This window comes from Medicago truncatula, chromosome 7 (genome assembly GCF_003473485.1).
Source record: "Medicago truncatula cultivar Jemalong A17 chromosome 7, MtrunA17r5.0-ANR, whole genome shotgun sequence".
NCBI classification, from domain to species: domain Eukaryota; kingdom Viridiplantae; phylum Streptophyta; class Magnoliopsida; order Fabales; family Fabaceae; genus Medicago; species Medicago truncatula.
This window is the reverse complement of record NC_053048.1, coordinates 24,682,916-24,701,708: the sequence shown is the minus strand read 5'-3', so window position 1 is coordinate 24,701,708 and position 18,793 is coordinate 24,682,916. Positions and strand designations below refer to the sequence as shown.

At 31.2% G+C, this 18,793-nt stretch overlaps 1 protein-coding gene across 1 annotated transcript; it reads left to right on the top strand.

Annotated features, from left to right (window-relative positions):
• The first annotated feature begins 5,347 nt into the window (after window positions 1-5,347).
• LOC11426947 (ras-related protein RABA5b) lies at window positions 5,348-9,489 on the top strand. The gene is made up of 2 exons (XM_003622716.4): window positions 5,348-5,826; window positions 8,905-9,489. The coding sequence occupies exons 1-2, from the start codon at window positions 5,490-5,492 to the stop codon at window positions 9,213-9,215; spliced, it is 648 nt and encodes a 215-aa protein (XP_003622764.1). The 5' UTR covers window positions 5,348-5,489; the 3' UTR covers window positions 9,216-9,489.
• Window positions 9,490-18,793: the final 9,304 nt, after the last annotated feature.

The window sequence follows — 18,793 nt, the reverse complement described above, 5'->3', positions numbered from 1 at the left end:
TGCTAAAAATGCCCTTGCACAAGTTAAGTCACGCTGCGTGACTTAACTTGTACACCTTATAACATCTGTGTGACTTAAGTCACGCATCAATGGCCTATGCGCGAGTTAACTAACGCACGTTGGTCGGTGGTCAGAACTGAAGAACAAACGTTTTTTGAACGGTGGTCAGGTTTTCAACCTTCAATCCACACATTTTTTACAACCTTTACACGTTTTTTTGACCATACACTATCATTCCCACCTATAAATACCCCTCCATACTTCCCTATTTCCTCACACCATCTCACTTTCTCCCCCTCCTCACTCACTCTCTCTATTTCTCTTCTTTCTTTCTTTTTCCAATATTCTCTTTGGGGGCAAAAGTGATCAAACTTCTTCGGGGTAAAATAGTGAGTCGCCGACTTGGGGAAGTGATCAACCCTTGGGATAAGTTTAAATCTGCTGTTTTTTACTCCATAAACTTAAGATTCTTGTTGGGGTATAAAAAAAAAAAAAAACCAGATTTAAATTTAGCTCAAGGGTTAGTGATGTATTTTTTTCAAGGTTGCTCATTATTTTACCCATGAAGATCGATCACTTCTTACCCCAAAGAGGGAGAAAATAAGTAGAATAATTTAGTGAATTGGAATAAATTATTGTATCAATTATTGTATTGTATGAATTCTTTTAATAAATTGAGATATTTTTATATGCATCAATTTTGTTCATTCTTTTTTTTTTTTTTGGTACAAAGTTCATTCCTTTTTATATTTGCTTTTATTTTCTAATTTTGTATTTAATGAATAAATATTCATTTAGTTCATTGATTTTTATTTATATTTGTATTTATTTAATGAATAATATCGAATCAATATTAATTTAATAAATATTAATGTATGAATAATTAGAATAAAGTAAATAAAATAATTTAGAATAAAGCAAATAAAATAATGTAGAATAAAGTAAATAAAATAAATTAGAATAAAGTAAATAAAATAATTTAGAATAAAGTTAATAAAATAATTTGAATTAAAAATTGCGATAGCGTGAATTCAAATAAAAATTGCGATAGCGTGAATTCGAATAAATATTGCGATAGCGTGAATTCGAATAAAAATTGCGACAGCGTGAATTAAAAAAAATAATTCGAATAAAAAGTCAATAAATAACTTATATAGCTGATTTTCAGTAATACACGTTCTTATCATTACATTACATTCCGGAATGTACCTTCCAACTGCAACAATTATCTTACCATTGAATGGGGCAAATTCAAACTTGCTAAGCAGCAGGACTCCAACATACGTTCAGCATCTTGAATAATGATATTCAAGTGTCAAAAGAATGAGGTGCATTCCTTGACACTTGAATACCAACATTCAAGAGGCTTATTGAATGTTGGAGTCCTGCTGATTAACAAGTTTGAATTGCCCAATCCAGAGTAGGACAATTGTTGTAGTTGGAATGTGCATTCCAACTACAACAATTGTCTTACCTTTGAATGGGGTAAATTCAAACTAGCCAAACAACAGGACTCAAGCATTTCGCCTCGCGTTCATGTTTTTCCTTTGAAAATTATAAATTTTTGTTAGGCTTTCTTTAGATGATGATATTCAAGTGCCAACGAAATGAGGTTCATTCGTTGACACTTAATACCTTCATCTAAACCAGCATAACAAGAATTTAATCTTTTGAAAGGAAAAATATGAACGATGGGCCAAATGCTTGAGTCATGGCCGTTTGGCAAGTTTGAGTTACCCCAATTCAGAGGTAAGACAATTGTTGTAGTTGGAATGCACCTTACCCTAACTAATGACGATCTTCTGGCGGAATCAAACTGTTGATGATATCTTCAGTTGATCTCAGCAACGTTACCCGCATACCGATCCACTGGAACATGATGTGCTCCCAAAATATGCTCGTCATGTTTTCGTCGTTCTTTAACTCCACCCAAGTGAATGATCCTCTCCCCTTGTCGAGCGTTAGACGTTTATACCGAACGTATTCCACCATCCTTGCGTCTCTGGAGTTGACTTCTTGGTTGAATTCATTCAGTTGATCCTTGAGACCTCGTAACGTTACATCAAGGCACCGAACCTTCAACCTCTGAGGTTCTCCGCCGTTGAATTCTGCATGAACGTCGATCCACCCGGCCATTGCTTCAAATCTACACAATAAGAAATTTAACAAAATCAATGAAAAAACTCATTCCAACATTTTATCAAACACTTGGAGTGCAAATTATACATAAACCCTAAAAATGATAACTACAACATAAACATGCAAACATCTAAATAATTAAGCAATATTACTCATTTGCATGTAACATTGTATTATATCTTGCAAAAAAAAAATCAAAATTTAAACAAACCCTAAATCTAAACAAATTCTCTAAAACTCAAAACTACAATATAAACATGCAAACATCTAAACATTTAAGCAACACAAGTCATATTTACATGCAAAATTGTATGATTTCTTGCCAAAAACACCAAAATTTAAACAAACTCTAAATCTAAAAAATTTCTAATTTAAGAGAACATATAAACATAAAAGGTTAATGGTGTTTGATCATGAAAACTTACTTGTTATTGGAGTGTTGTTTGATTTGAATTTGAAGGAATTTTGAATTTGGGTGATTTGAGAGAGTTTTTGAGATTTTAGATGAGAAATGAAGAAAGGAGGTGCTCTGCCTTGTTTAAGATAGCACGTAGCGTGACTTAACTAACGCTGCGCTAGTTAACTCACGCAGCGTTAGTTAAGTTGCACAGTGATTAACACTTGTACAAGTTAACTAGCGCAAGGACATTTTTAGCATGACGACAGGGCGCGAGCAAAATATGCAGGATGAAGAGCAGAATTCTAAAAATTAAAATTTGTTTGGGTTCCATATAAATGGTGAAACTCATGTATATTTTAACCAATATAAAAGAGGACACGGGGTTGAACATGAAAGGACACATGTAGTCAACTCTTAAATTTTAGCCAAATATTGTTCTATCCCTAGCAATTCGTCACAAATTCATAAATAATTTGAGTTTATCCATTTAGTTAAATTAATTAACTAATAAATTAACCATTGACGGGAAATTAAGTTGTATATTTTTTTTACAAGATTATCTTTATTATTTAAAGTATGTGTATCTCTTTGCTCTTTCTATCCAATTAAATGAAATGTTTCTATTTTTTTGTTTTTATTTTTTCAAAGAATATATCAAATATACTTAACATTTACGTTTCTCTTCACATACTCTTTCTATCTTCTCGCTTTCTTCTTAAAATCAAACAACACCCCACAAATGTTGTGTTTACTTTGACAAGTAAAAATGGTCGAGTTTTGGTCAATTATCTAAGAGTGTAGATCAAAATTTTTATTTTTGTCAAATAGTCTAGTGACTAAAATTTACCTCTTAAGATGAATAAGTGAGGTGTCAGTGTTCGAACTTCAACCCCTGTATACATTGTCTCAATCATCTGAGTTATACTCACATAGATGTAGATCAAAACGTTTTACTTCTCTATTAAGTTTTTTTGTTTTGTTTATAATTCGTAAAATCTACAATCATTATGGTTGCCCAGAGGAGCTATGATCAAGTTGTATCACCGCTACTCTTTTCATTGAAAATAAAATAACTTTTATCATATAAAATAAATAATCAATACTCGATATTTCACGATGTTTTTTTTTTAGAACCAAAGATATTTCACGATGTTAATTTTCATTAGATTATATTTTATATGCGTTGATATTTTTTATAGTGCAATATGTTATTTGATCAAATATAGATATTTTAATTATGCGTGAAACAAATTGCATATAGTTTTACTTAAAAAACATGCATATAGTTTTAATTATTTGATTGAATGATTTTTTGATCTTAAACTTCATCAAAACTAAACCGCTGGAACCTAACTTAATTCAATTTGACACAATTTTTGTCTTTGGAGGTGTTAATTGTGTACATTTAAAGATTTTATTTTTTATTTTTTTGACAAATGTGTACATTTAAAGATGTCGATGGTGCTAACTGTCAAAATTTAAACATATTTATGTCAATTGTCAACCATAATTTTAAATTGCACAGAGTGGTGCACCACTCTTTAATCACCACCCCTCCCAGTCCCAACTAATCTAACAACTACTATATCCGTGGCTAAGGATTTTCATTATTATTTATTTATATTTTTTTTTGTACAACATTAATCCCTCCGTTCCAGATTAACTAAGTCAAAAATTCATTTCATACGTCTTAAGAAGAATATATAAATGAAGGAGAGAAAAAAATAATTTTAAATGCACTTGTTAAGTATTGGTGCATTCTCCACTATCATAAATGTAAAGTGGAATATATGAAATTGGAAATGATGAAAATAATATTAATTAGAGCTATAAAGGGAAAAAAAATAATTAATACTCCCTCCGTCCCAAATTGTATGACGTTTTGGACATTTCACACATATTAAGAAATGTAATTAATATTGTGTGGGAAAGAGATATTATGAGTTGTTTTACAAAATTATCCTTAATAAATGATATGAGAAAGATAAATGAAAGAATTGAAAAAAGAAACAGTAATAAATAGTTAAGGATATAATAGGAAAATTAACATTAATGTTTCATTGGTATTCTAAAGTGACATACAATTTGGGACAAATATTTTTGCTAAAGTGACATACAATTTGGGGCGGAGAGAGTATTGTATTAAAAAGTGAAATGACTCAGTTATTTTATGACATTTTTTTGTGTGCAAATGATTCAGTTATTATAGGACGGAGGGAGTATTATTTATTTTGAAATAGGCCGAGGATTTTTTTTGAAGGAACATAGACCAATGATTATTAATTAAAATTAAAATAAACAAATATTTTTTAATTTTTTTGGGTCATGTCAAATAAATTTAGTCATTTGCATATTAACTATCACAACTTAATTTTTTTTCTACAATCACAAGTTATTAGGCAAACAAATCTATTAAAAGAATCTTACCCTAAAAAAAAATCTATTAAAAGAATCTCTAAAAAAATATCTATGAAAAATCGAAAGAATAATAAAAAATTATTCCCTTTTCTTAAAAAATTCTCTTTGTACTCTACACTCTCCGGTCACTAATATAAACAAAAATTTAATTTTTAGATACATTCAATTAATGATGTATGTGACATATAATAATAAAGACCACCTACATAATTAAATAAATGTATTTAAAAAGTAGATTTTTGTTTATATTAGTAACATGAGTGTGTACATATTTTATTGAGTTAAAAAGTAGTGCTAAGCAAGTCAAAAAGCCCTTTTTAGACCCTAGCACTCAAAATCACAAAAAACCCGCCACTAATCACGCACCATGTCCAAAAAAACTCATAATTAATTTCAAAAACATTTAAAACCCCCAAAACCCCAACACAAAAAGATAGATAATCATAATCGCCTTCACGTTCTTCACATTCCATCCACACACACACTCTTCAAATTCATTTCCACACCACCTAAAGAAAAAAAAATCACAACAATGTCAGAAGAAAACGGCGAAGGAGGAGAAGAGTACCTCTTCAAAATCGTCTTAATCGGCGACTCCGCCGTAGGAAAATCAAACCTCTTATCCCGATTCGCGCGAAACGAGTTCGATTCAAATTCAAAAGCAACAATTGGAGTTGAGTTTCAGACGCAGATGGTTGAAATCGATGGTAAAGAAGTGAAAGCACAGATCTGGGATACTGCTGGACAAGAAAGGTTTAGAGCTGTTACTTCTGCTTATTATCGTGGTGCTTTTGGTGCTCTTGTTGTTTATGATATTAGTAGGAGAGGAACGTTTGAAAGTATCAAGAGGTGGCTTGATGAACTCACTAGTAAGTGTTTCTATTACTCTTTACTTTCTTTCTATGAAACACAGACACCGGACATGACACTGATACTGATACACAGACACACAGATAGTAATTTGAGAAAATGACATAATTCAGTGTAATTATAGGTGTCGCATCCGACAGCTATAATTTAAGTGTTTATAGTTAGTTTGGTTGATGTATATATTATTGACTTTTTTGAGTGTCATTTGTGGACTAATTTGCCTATTTTTAGGAATATGTTCTTGAATCTTACTATTGGAAATGTTGTTTTTAAATAGTAAAAACTTTCTAAAAAAATTCTTTCATTTATAAATTACTATATGTATTTATTGTTTATGTAAAAATGGTAAAAAGTGCTTATAATAAGGGATTGCGGTTTTTTGTTGCGGATGGAGAAAAGTCGATTGAGAAAAGAGAATTCACCTTTTGGTCAAGTAGTCTGGTGTTTAGAATTTCACCCTTAGAGTGAATAAGTGGAATCTGGGTTCGATCCCTGACCCCTACATATTTCAATGCATTGTATCTACTAACTGAGGTATGTGCACTGAGACAATATTGGGGCGCTTTTATTCAAGAGTAGACTAGGTGGACATTTGATTAAACGATTTAATTAAATTTTTATTGAAGAGGTGCTTTTACAACCAAAGAGGTTAAGATGGGATATCGATGGGAATAAAACTCTGTGTAAGCTGTGGATAAGTTGCCTTTATAAGCTATCATATGATGATTGTGAACTTAAGTTATACATCTTTTGGGCATTGTTCTATTTCTGCAAGGATTTAATTATTAAGTTTGGTTTTGATACACTTTCGTTGTATTGATAAGCCGAACTTGATTCTTGTGTGGAACAACAATTTTTGAGCAATCCTGATTTATCTCTCTGTTGAACTTGGGATGAGCAGGACCTCCTTCCCCTAGGGTTAACACATAAAAAAATAATAGAGTATGCCTCGCAATAATAATGCATTGTCAATAAGTTATAAATTGCTGTATTATTTAAAATGTTGGCTTTAATCTTATTTATCTGAACAATCACACATGATGATTTGTGATTGCTCAATAGTGTATAAGATCTTTACACTAACTATGCATACCAGTTAATTCCTTAATTAATATGCTTTGGCATTATAAGAAATTTTTGACTAATAAATTAAGATATTTGTACTAATATTTAAAAATATATTACTATAATATGACATTATGGTGAGATAGGATTGTACACCAAAAAAATATGGAGTAAAGATTAGATGTGTAAAATTAAGTCATCCTATAAGAGCTTGATTATTTAACTCTTCATATAAGCACTTCCAAATACCTAGTAATAAATTATCATATAGTATTATGTTATTCTTTCAGTATAATGCGCTGATCTGGATTTTTTTATTTGACTAGAATTAGAATAAATACATTTGAATTTGGAAGGATATCTACCTGGTTTTGTTGTTTCCTTCATGTTATGAATGGGAGTTACCTTAGCAGTGGCCTAAAATTTGCATATCATTAAAAAGGGACACTAGGTTATTATATTTGATAAACGGTATATAATCCCAGTTTTTGCTAGATGTATGTATGTCTCCCTTAGATCATCAACACCTGTTGCTTAATTAGTGTTCCCGTGACCGTAGATGAGAGATTTTTATGAATTTCTCAAAGTTAACAATAAGACACACTTTTGCAGAGAACTTGCAGATATCTTTTTAACAAGTTGAACTATATTTTATAATTAAATGTTGCTACCACCATGACTGATTCCTGACTGACTGTATTGTGAATTGTGAAGATGGAATGCTATTGTGTGCATATATTCTCAATTATGGACAACGTGAACTTGTTATATAAACTTCCATTTGCTTTATCTTATGTTATTTTTTATCTGACACTTTACTCGGAGATTGCGTTTTCTAAGGGTGTGTTTGGATGGAGCGTTTAGGAGGGGAAGGGAGGGGAGGATTTACTTTTCATTTTTAAATTACAAACACTATGAAATGTTTTTTAAAAAGTTAACATATTAACATGATAAACGATCATATAATACTTCAATCCAAACACACCCTAAGTCTCTGATTGACTGAAATTATTTTTTAGCTGCTAAAATTACTGACATGTGTTACTGTCAGAACTCAGAGCCTACTTAATCAAATTTAGCATATTATTTTTTTTCTGTTACTGCTTAACTTTAGAACATTATTATGAGTCAAATAGGAGTGAACCTTAATGTAGTCTTCCAAACATACAAGTGTCATCATCACTAGTTCTCAAAACATTTCTTTTGAAAAGTATACTCCCACACTCCTTTTTTTATAAAAACAAACACTTACCTCCCTTATTTAAATAATACGTACATACCCCTATATTACAATATAGAGGAATGGATATAATTAAGGGGAGGTTAATATCTTTTGCAAAAGAGAGGGGTGCATGTGTCAGTTAGACATACCTTAAGGAGATGAGTACACTCACTGTTCTCTTTATCTTATCAACTGAGTTTCTACATTATGCCTAATGTCATCAAATTAATCCTTTATTGTTGGGCTAAGAAATGAGTATAAGGGCTAATTTGATGATATTTTGTATGATAGATGGACTAAAATGATCAGGCTTTGCATCATTGAGGATTAAATAGATGTCACAGAAATATTTGGAGAACTTAAGTGACGATACTTGCATTATTGTCAAACTAAATTGACGATGAAACCTCGAGTACCAAGTTATACTTATTTGATACTTGTGACGGGAAATGGATAATCTGCAACGGTCATGGGTCTCGACTGTTGGATGAGGATAAGACAGCTTGTATTTTAAATTTGATTTTGTGATGTCAAATAGAAGCTGTCAAATCTTCGTCAAACGGTCGAGATTTGCTGATGTAGCGACTGCAGGCTAAGTCTCGGTCTGGCTAATTGTGTCTGCTGATTGGGTCAGTCACAAGCATTTTGAAGAGATAAACATGTAAAACATGGCTTTTACCTTTGACATTTTACTAATAACGTGCTTTAATACTCTTAATTCATATCAGACATTTGCTTTCCATACAGTTTCAGTTTCATAACAGAGTTTTTGATTCTTGCATAATTGCAGCTCAAAATGATAGCACCGTTGCGAGAATGTTGGTGGGAAATAAGTGTGATTTGGAGAATATCAGAGAGGTGAGCATAGAGGAAGGCAAAGCTCTTGCAGAAGAAGAAGGTTTGTTCTTTATGGAGACATCAGCACTCGATTCTACCAATGTCCAAACGGCTTTTGAGATTGTCATCCGGGAAATTTACAATAATATCAGCCGCAAAGTCTTAAACTCTGATTCCTATAAGGCTGAATTGTCTGTGAATCGAGTAACCCTGGTTAATGGGTCTGGATCAAAGAAAAATATGTTCAGTTCCTGTTGTTCTTGATGAGCTTTTCAGCTTTAACTTTGAATTGATACTTTGGATCCTTCAAGAGCTGTATCTTCTATAATTTTTTTTCTTTCTCTTTTGGGTCATTTTCCCTAGCTACTATTTCTTGCATTCTGTATTTGCCTCTTCTGTTCCTCCTCAATGTTTTTAGTTCTTATGACCCTCATCCATACATTCTGAAAGAAGAAAAGAAAAGAAACGAGAAAATTTTAGAGGCAAATTTTTTGGTAGACCTGTACTTCAATGCTTTCAAGAAAACACTATATTCTCATTTGCTGGTTCTGATATCCAAATATGATAACAAATAAGCCATAAAATTAACTTATTTGACATCTATAGTTTTGATCTTTTAACAATTGGCTTAAAAACATCAAGTATAATGACTTCAAACACGATCTCTTCACCGGTCGTTGTTATTTGACAATTGTAATACACAAAAATGAGTGTTAGACTGATATAACTAAGGGCTTTTGATTACTGTTTCTGAAATGATGTGTTTCAAGTTTCATAACGATTCTATTTAAACAAGTGCTATTACAATGTTAGTTGTCCCCGCTTAATTTTTTTTATTTATTAATGATCTTTTCAAAAATTTGATTTTTGTAAAAAATCAAATGACCAACTATACGAGAGATCTGTTGATGAATAATTGCTTTCATACATAGAGGAAAATGTTTTTTTTTTTTTATAGTGTTTTACATACTGAATATTTTTTATAATGTTGAAAATGAAACAATCAAATATGTAACAAAAAATCATTAAACAACTTTAAAATATGACTTCACAATAGAGAAATTATGATTCATAGATGTTAAAGTGTCTTCAATTATTTTATACATATATAATTGCATAATTGTTGTTATCTCCAACTTTTTACTTAAAAATGTTCTATGGACTAATGTTAGTAAATTAGTTGCTTATATTAATTTTGACGGTTTGAGCTTTGAGCTCTTTGTTCTTCAGCGTTCCTAAGCTCATCAGGTATGTTGTCTTCTTAAAAATACATTTTATTGTATTTTTTTATATATATTTTGATCCTACATATGAAATATTAATCATCTGTTTTTGGGATGCAATCACTTTGGGTGTATTTGATTTCTTGTTTTTTCAATGGTTATGAATTTTATCAGTTAAGTCTGAATCACTTTTAAAACCATTTCATTGAATTTACCGAGTTAAGAGATCATTCTAAAAAAATTAATCTTCGCTTCAATTAATTTAGATGGTTTGTGTTTGCGTCATTTGAAAGGAGAGAAACTGTCACATTTTTTGGCATAAGGAGTATTCAACCTCCAATAACTTGATAAAGTGGAACTTTTATCTTTTTTATGGCTGAAAGTGAATAATGAGAATTTAGCTTTTGATTTTAACTTTTGGTGGCTCAACCCTCTTCAAAATTTGAGTTTTGTCATCTAACTTTTGTTCTTGTTCCTACATTTTGGTGGTAACATTGATTTTGTTACAGTTGTAACTTCTTGAATTCTATCCTTTCGTTAAGATTCTCCATTGGTGGTAATTTAAACACCATACCAATGTAAATAAACATCCAAAAACACATCCTTCAATAATCAAAATTTCTAGTTATGTCCTAGCTGCAATCATGTTATTAGGCAGTAATGTAGAAATTGATTTAATAGGTGCAATCTCAGTCTTCCAAACACCATACCAATGTAAATAAACACCCAAATAACACTCTAGAAGTTTATATCCGCATAGAGCCTCATGATTTATTCAAATTTTGCAAAGTGTCTGAGAGAAAATTAGGTAACTTTTCAAGTAAATGTGGTCTAGAAGTTAATCGAATATGTGTTGCCGACTAAAGTTTTAAAATGGGGGGTGCAAAAAGCCGCACCATTTCGTATGCTTTCAAAGTCCATTTTGAAATTCAAATCAATAGTAAATCCATAACTTACAGAAAATTGCTCTCCTTTCAAAATTGCTAATTCCTTTATTTCAACGGAGGTTAACTCAGACTCGGTATTTGTCACGCTGACACTTTTAGGACTGGTTAATCTGACTTAAAAAATGATTAAACCGATCTTAAAAATGTTAGTTTGAGTTAACTCACGTTGAATTAAGGGAATGAGAAAAGAAAAAAGGGAGAAGAAAAATTTTCTCACTTGTAAACTTGCATGGAAAAAGATCTCCATATAAAAAGTTTTAAGTAAAATCAATTCTAAAGTCAAAATCAATTTTACTTAAAAACAACCAAACATTTGAAAATCAATTCTACATTTTGAGAATTAATTTTAACCACTATAAAAGTGAAGCAAATATACAGTGTTCAATTTTTGTTTCCAAATGTCAGAGCTGCTCATATGAAAAGTTGAAAACAAATTTTGGAAGTGAAATTCTCAACATATAAGATACATGAGAAAGAAAAATTTGAAAATTCATTTTTAGTTATAGAAATGATAGTTGTACAACTATTTTATGATAATTTTTTAAATATCTCTCTCTCATACTCTTATTATGTTTTTACTCTCTCCATTGTTTTGATTTTCGTGTCAATACTTACATTATTTTTTATATTTTTAGTTGTTTTATAAGTTGTCCTAAAATTAACTCTTCAAATAACATATTTCTTTTAGTTATTTAAGAATATCGTTATACTCTCATGTCATGTGGGTGTTCAGTAAAATGGCAGATCAAGAAAATCAAGTGTGAGTTTTACGATTTACCACTTATCCTAATGTAAAATATAGGAAAAATTACTTCGTGCGAGAATCAATTCATGGATTAACAATTTTTTTTTTAAATGAGAAGCTAAATTGAACGGGTAACCAAACACAACATTAACTTGAACTTTCACGTCGCATCTTTCTTATAAGAGAAGAATCCATTTTATGTATCTTAACAAATTTTCGATGAAGATTAACCTCAACCAGAAAATTAGTACTTATAACATGATAAGCCAAAAAACTCTTTGCATTTACAAGGGTGGGACCCACGATCATGAGCGTGTTTACACTTCACTATCGCAAGATAATAACCTTATTCCAAAATTCATTAGATAAAGGACCACAGAAAAGTGGTACATAGCCATGGGGGCTGAAGGGAAAGCTTGCTGTTATGTTACCCTTGACTGAAAGGGACAAAACATTATACATTCGCTTCGTATATATATATATATATATATATATATATATGGCATACAAATAACTGAAATAAGTGTTCAAAGAAAACATGTAAAATAATCGAAAAGTCGAACCAGAATGAGCTAAGAGTGACGGAACAATGACTTCAGTGTGTAAATATGAAACACTAACAACACTAACGAAGTATAGACACTCTTTGGATTAGACGTGTCTCAATATCGAATATGTGTAGGTGTTCGACACCGACACATATGATTATACTGAATTATATGATTTTATAAATTATCAACAGTATCAACGTGTCAGTATGTGTATCGTGTTTGGTGTGTGTCCATATCCGTACTCTATCAGAATCTAGCTAGTTCATTTTCTAGACACCAGTTCTTTTGTGTATGATTACTTTTTTTTTTTATTAAAGCCTTATTTTTTTTTTAAAAGATCAATGTTAGTAGGTTACTTATTAGTATTTGATGAAGGTGAGAATTAAATTTGAGACGATTTTTATCACTCTACTCCTCAAATCTCCTTACCACATCCACCAAATCATCCTTATATTACCTAAGTGTTTTTAAAAATTAATATTTTAAAAATTGAATATTGAACTATAAAAATTGATCTCATTTTATATTTTGTTAATAAAAATGTAGGCTTACGGTGTAATTCTTCAATCCAAAGAAGAGAAAATATTAGAACTCGAAAAATATATACTCGTAAAATTTAAAAAATTGAATATTAAACTAAACGAATTGATCTCATTTTATATTTTGATGATAAAAATGTAGGCTTACGGTGCAATTCTTCAATCCAAAGAAGTGAAAATCTTAGAACTCAGAAAAATATATACTCGTAAATAAAATTACATTTACCTTCACTTAAAAGAACTAATATGCTTGGATCTCATTCCAAAAGTTAGCTCAAAGGAGGAGGAGACTCAATTATATTTATACAATCGACATCCCGAAAACCTGAGAGATGTGGGCCTGGTTTTAAGTCCAAAATTCTACCATTGATATTTTTTTTCTTATTAAAAATGATTTACTATTTATCAAGCGAGGTACTATTTTTCTTTGAGTAAATAGTCAATTTTCCCCCTAAAATTGTAAGTTTCGTCAATTATCCCCTGAAATTAACAAAACTTCAATTCCCCCCCTGAAATTGATTAACGTTAGCACAAAAACTTTCTTCACGAAAAATGTGATGAAGGATATGGTTAACTTTTTCAGCATGAATTCTCTTGTTCATTAACATGATGATGAAATTGAGACGTCCCCCATGTGACCAGCTGAACCATAAGGATCAATTTCGAGATATAGCTTGCCAATACAATTTGATGTCAACCAAAAGTACTTGAATTTCTCCATGCAAAATATTGGACAAACCAACACCATCATAAAAATTCAGGTGAAATGTATCTAAATAGCACACTAAGCCACTGAAAATCTGAAACCCGTCTTCGTTGGATTAGTCAAGGCAATATTATCCACATTGGGAACACATTCGAATCCCTTTTCATCCATTCTAAACCTCAGGATCTAGACAAGCGAGGTGGGAGGAGGATCTTCAAACTCCTACAAACCTAGCATTAAGCCGAAATTGTTGATATATATGACCTGACACCTCACATGAGGAGTTTCCTCGAAAAATAAATTTGTTGCGATATATTCAAATATTCCACATAATCAATGAAGCTAAGGTTTATTTTTTGGTACAAGGGTTACAATATTTGAAGTATTATCCAAGCAAATATTGTGACACATTGGCTACACATCATGAAATATGCAGCCAATCCAAATATGAAATAACTCAAGAATATAACATAAGATAATGATAAGACAATGAAAAATAGTTCTTCTTCACCGCAGGACGGGAAACTCATCATTACCCGAACTCCTCGATGATACAAAATACTTCTAGCAGGGAAGCTTGTGCAACTGTTTTAGCAAAGACAAGAACCAATATCTTAGATGATCTAACTCTTCCAACGTTGTTAAAATTGTGTGTTCACATGTAAAATCACACAAATTGACCTTTTTAGGTGTGAAATTTGTGTTAAGTCAGATGTAAATTTGGTTTTTGATGAAATCGCAATTCAAAGCAATTTCACAACAAGTATAATTGGGTAAAATTGCAATTTCATCAAAAGCTGAAGTTACATCTAATGAAAGAAATTAACTCGATGTTAGCCAAGTTTACACGATTTTGAAGAAACTAACTCTTATATTTTGGATAGTTTAATTTTTAACAACTTTAGAATTTTATCAAACTCTTGTTTCTTAGACTGTTTTCTTAACTTTTCTATGATTTGGTGGAGTAACTTATTTAGTTTGATACAAGTTTATGTGCTTGACACTTTATATGATGATTTGATATATTTTTGCTTTACAATTAAGTCGCAATTTTGAATTAATGCATTTATAGTATCGCAAACATAAATATATATGTCATGTATTTGCTATTTTTAATATTATTTTAATATGAGATAAACTCATACGAGTTTATGAGTTGATTCTACCTTAACAAAATGAGTTGATGTAAAAACTCGAATCCGACGACATTAAATTTTACTCTGTCAACCCCTTCCTAGCGTGATCTTAACTTAGGTTAACACCGAAGACCATAATTATCATGTGCCGTAAACTAAAAACATATATTAAAAGAACAAAAGAAAGATACAAACATGAGGTACAAACACCAAATCTCAAACAAAAGATATTTTCAGAAAACAAAAGAAAAATATAAACATGAAGGACAACCACCAAAAACCCAAACCAAAAATATAATAAAAAATAAAATGAAAATACAAACATGAGAGACAAATACCAAAATCTATGAAGGAAAACAAAATCAACTAAACCTAAAGAAAGGAAGACTCTACCTACAGCTAAAGTCTTCTAAAATGAAATTAGGTGAAATAATCCAACAAATTAAATGTAATTTATCAAAGATAAGTATTTCGTTCTTTTTTTTTGGTCAAGTATTTCGTTCTTTATAATTTATAAATATGAGAAATTACAAAATCCATCCGATTACATAATTGCATCAAATTTTACTATCTATTTTTAAGTCTCCACAAAATTGTCTTAGATTTTTGAAAATTTTTCACCACAAACAATGAGTCACATTAAAGCATGATTAATTAGTTTGTGTATATACACTAATGGTTTATTATAAATTAAGCATAATTTGCATAAGAATTAAAATATTAAAAAAAAAAAATTGTTACGACAACACAATTATTATACATTTTTGTCATATACTCTAACTATTTTTTTAATGTATTTACTTTATCGTCTTATTCTTTCATTTCATTGTCAAAAAAGGGAAAACACCAAAAGTTAGACATCACCCTTACCCTTTGTGATTGGTATAGCATTGAAAAGACAAAGCATGGATGTTACCTTGGGTTCATAGCAACCATTTAATTTAAGTTGGTTAAAACACTAAACAAGAATTCCCGTGAGCTTAACTCAGTTGGTAGGGATATTGCATATTATATGTAAGATCCGGAGTTCGAACCCCGGACACCCCACTTCTCCACAATTAAATTGTGTGCTCTAGCCACTAGGCTATTTGACAAAAAAAAAAAACACTAAACAAGACCATGAAAGGCCAGATTGCCAGATATATACGATAAACAGATAGAACCCAAAAATGTTTTCTACTTTTTATTCTGTTATTATTTTTGGTTGAAAACTTTGGCTCATTTTTGTTCTTTTTAATGATTGGTACAGAAAAGAATAATAATGACATCTTGTTTTTTGTTTTTATGGATCAGAAAATATTTGAAAAAGAGAAATTTCATAATTAATTAAAATTCTAAACGTAACATTTTCTCAAATTAAAGAGATGCTGAAATAGCTTTCAATTATATTTATTTATCATTGTTAAAAAAAAATATATTTATTTATCCATTTTCTATTATTTTTTATACGTAAATGTTATGCTAATTATTATGTTCGTATTTTTCTCTTTTGTTAGGGCTTGAGTCTCGTCCTTTCACACCATAGACGCCGTTAACCCCCTTAACTCTCCGTTCTCTATTAAGTGATTTTTCCTTAAACAGTCAATGAAATGTTTTTACTGAAATTGTAGTGAGCTAGTCAACTTTTTAAACATCTATCTATACTATAACATAATGTAAAAAAAAAAAAATCTAAAAAGAGAAATCATTTCTTTTGAGAGGAAAAAATAGATATAATTTCTTTTGAGAGGAAAAAACAGAAATAATTTATTGACATAGAAATTATGGTATCATTTTTGCTTCCGTACGAAGAATGAGTTGCATAAGTCTTGGTGGCCTTGGTTTTCGCAATATGGAAGCTTTCAATCTTTTAATGTTTGGTAAGCAAAGTTGAAAACTCTTGACCGAATCTACCTGCTTACTTACTCGTATCCTGAAAGTCAAATATTTCCCGCGAAGGGATTTCTTGGATGCCTCTCTCGGCCATAATCCAAGCTATACTTGGAGGAGTCTTTGGAGTATTCAATCATTACTTACCTTGGGGCATAGATGGAAGATTGGAGACGGTACTAAAATAAATGTCTGTAATATGTCGTGGATTCGTAGTCTCCCTTCACTCAAGCATTCCACTATTCCGCCATCGCACTATGAGGATCTCACGGTTTCACATCTCCTAAATTCGGATATGAACTCTTGGAACCAAATGATTGTGCAATCCATATTTAACCATTCTGACGCTTCAACTATCCTCGTGACACCTCTTTAATCCCGCATGATGGAGGATAGTCACATCTGAAAGGCTTCAATAGATGGTTCTTACTCTGTCAAGACAACCTACCGTATTTGTATGGACCTTCTGCTTGCAGCCACACCTTCTCAAGACAATTACAATTGGACATCATTTTGGAACTTAAAGATTCCTCCTCGGGTCCGCTCATTTCTTTGGCGCCTTGCTCACCAATGTTTACCTACTCGAGCAAATCTTACCACACGTGGCATTCCATGTGAAGATTTATGTGTCTCTTGCAAGCTCTTGGCGGAAACTCATATGCACACATTTTTTGTTTGTTCAAAAGCTGCAGATTGTTGGGAGAAAATTGTTTTAGGAAACTTGATCCGTAATTTACTTCTCACAGCGGATAACTTCACTACTACTCTATTTAATCTTTTTGACAAGTTGTCGCTGCATCATCAACACCTCGCGGCAATGCTCCGATGGAGCCTCTGGAAGAGCTGCAATGCTAATTTATGGAAACCTACTGATACATCTCCTAATTTCACCATCTCTCATGCAAAAGACACCCTTCAAGAATGGAGTTGTATGCAGAGAACAAAACATCGAGAGCAAAATCTGACGCGTACTTCCTCTTGGGTGAAACCGCCAACTGGTACAACAAAATGCAACGTAGATGCAACAATGTTTGATAATAACACCATTATGGGATATGACATGTGTTTTAGAAACTCCCTGGGACAACTTTTGCTTGGTAAATCAGGATTCTTACTCTCATTTGCCACTGTTCTAGAAGCTGAATCTATCGCTTTACTTGAATCTATAAAGACGACAATCTCAAACGGAATGCATACTGTATTGTTTGAAATAGATTGTAAGTATCTTATTGACGCCCTTACATCTCCTGCTGTTCCCATTAGTGAGTTTGGTAATCTTGTATCCCAATGTCTTAGGCTGTGGTCTAGTAATCCCGACTATGTAGTGTCGTTTGTTAAGAGGCAAGCTAATTGTTAAGAGGCAAGCTAATAAGGTTGCTCATACTATTGCTAGAGCATCCTTATCTCACCCTAGCCCCTATACTTTCAATGATGTACCATCTACTATGTACTCTTTATTTATGAATAAAATGCACTACGTTTCCTTTTGCTAAAAAAGAAGAAGATACTGTATCACATACACAATTTGTATTTTGCTGTTCAAAAAATACAGTTGTTCTAAAAAGAACTATCAATTTTGATCGAACAATTTTTAGTACACAATATTTTAAGTACAATTTTTTTTCTTCTAAAAGGACTCTTTACAATTATTTTATAGAGAATGTTAAACGATGAAAATAAGTAAGATTTTATTAAAAAGTTGTGTAATAATTACTTTGATTAAAAAAAACAACTTTTATTTTTAAGATAATTTTTTTAATGAGAATGCTAACTAGTTCCTCAAGTGCATTGGTTAAGCATTTAAAATAAGCAAGTTTTTTATGAAAAAGTTGTATAATTATTACTTAATCAAATGTAACATCTTATATTTCCAAGTCAAAACTTCTATTAGTAGATTCCTTAACCAATACCCTGAGCGCTATGGTTCGCAAGATCCATTTTTTAATTTTGGATTTCTCAACCCGTCCCAGGGCCCTTATTTTATTTAACAAATTGAAATTCATCATCATGATGATGATTAGATTTTTCTTATGCTAACCGGTGCCCCGGGACACGGGTACACCGGTTAATTAAAATAAAAAGGAAATTATATAGTAATTAATGTATAGAAATTGTGTAATTAATTT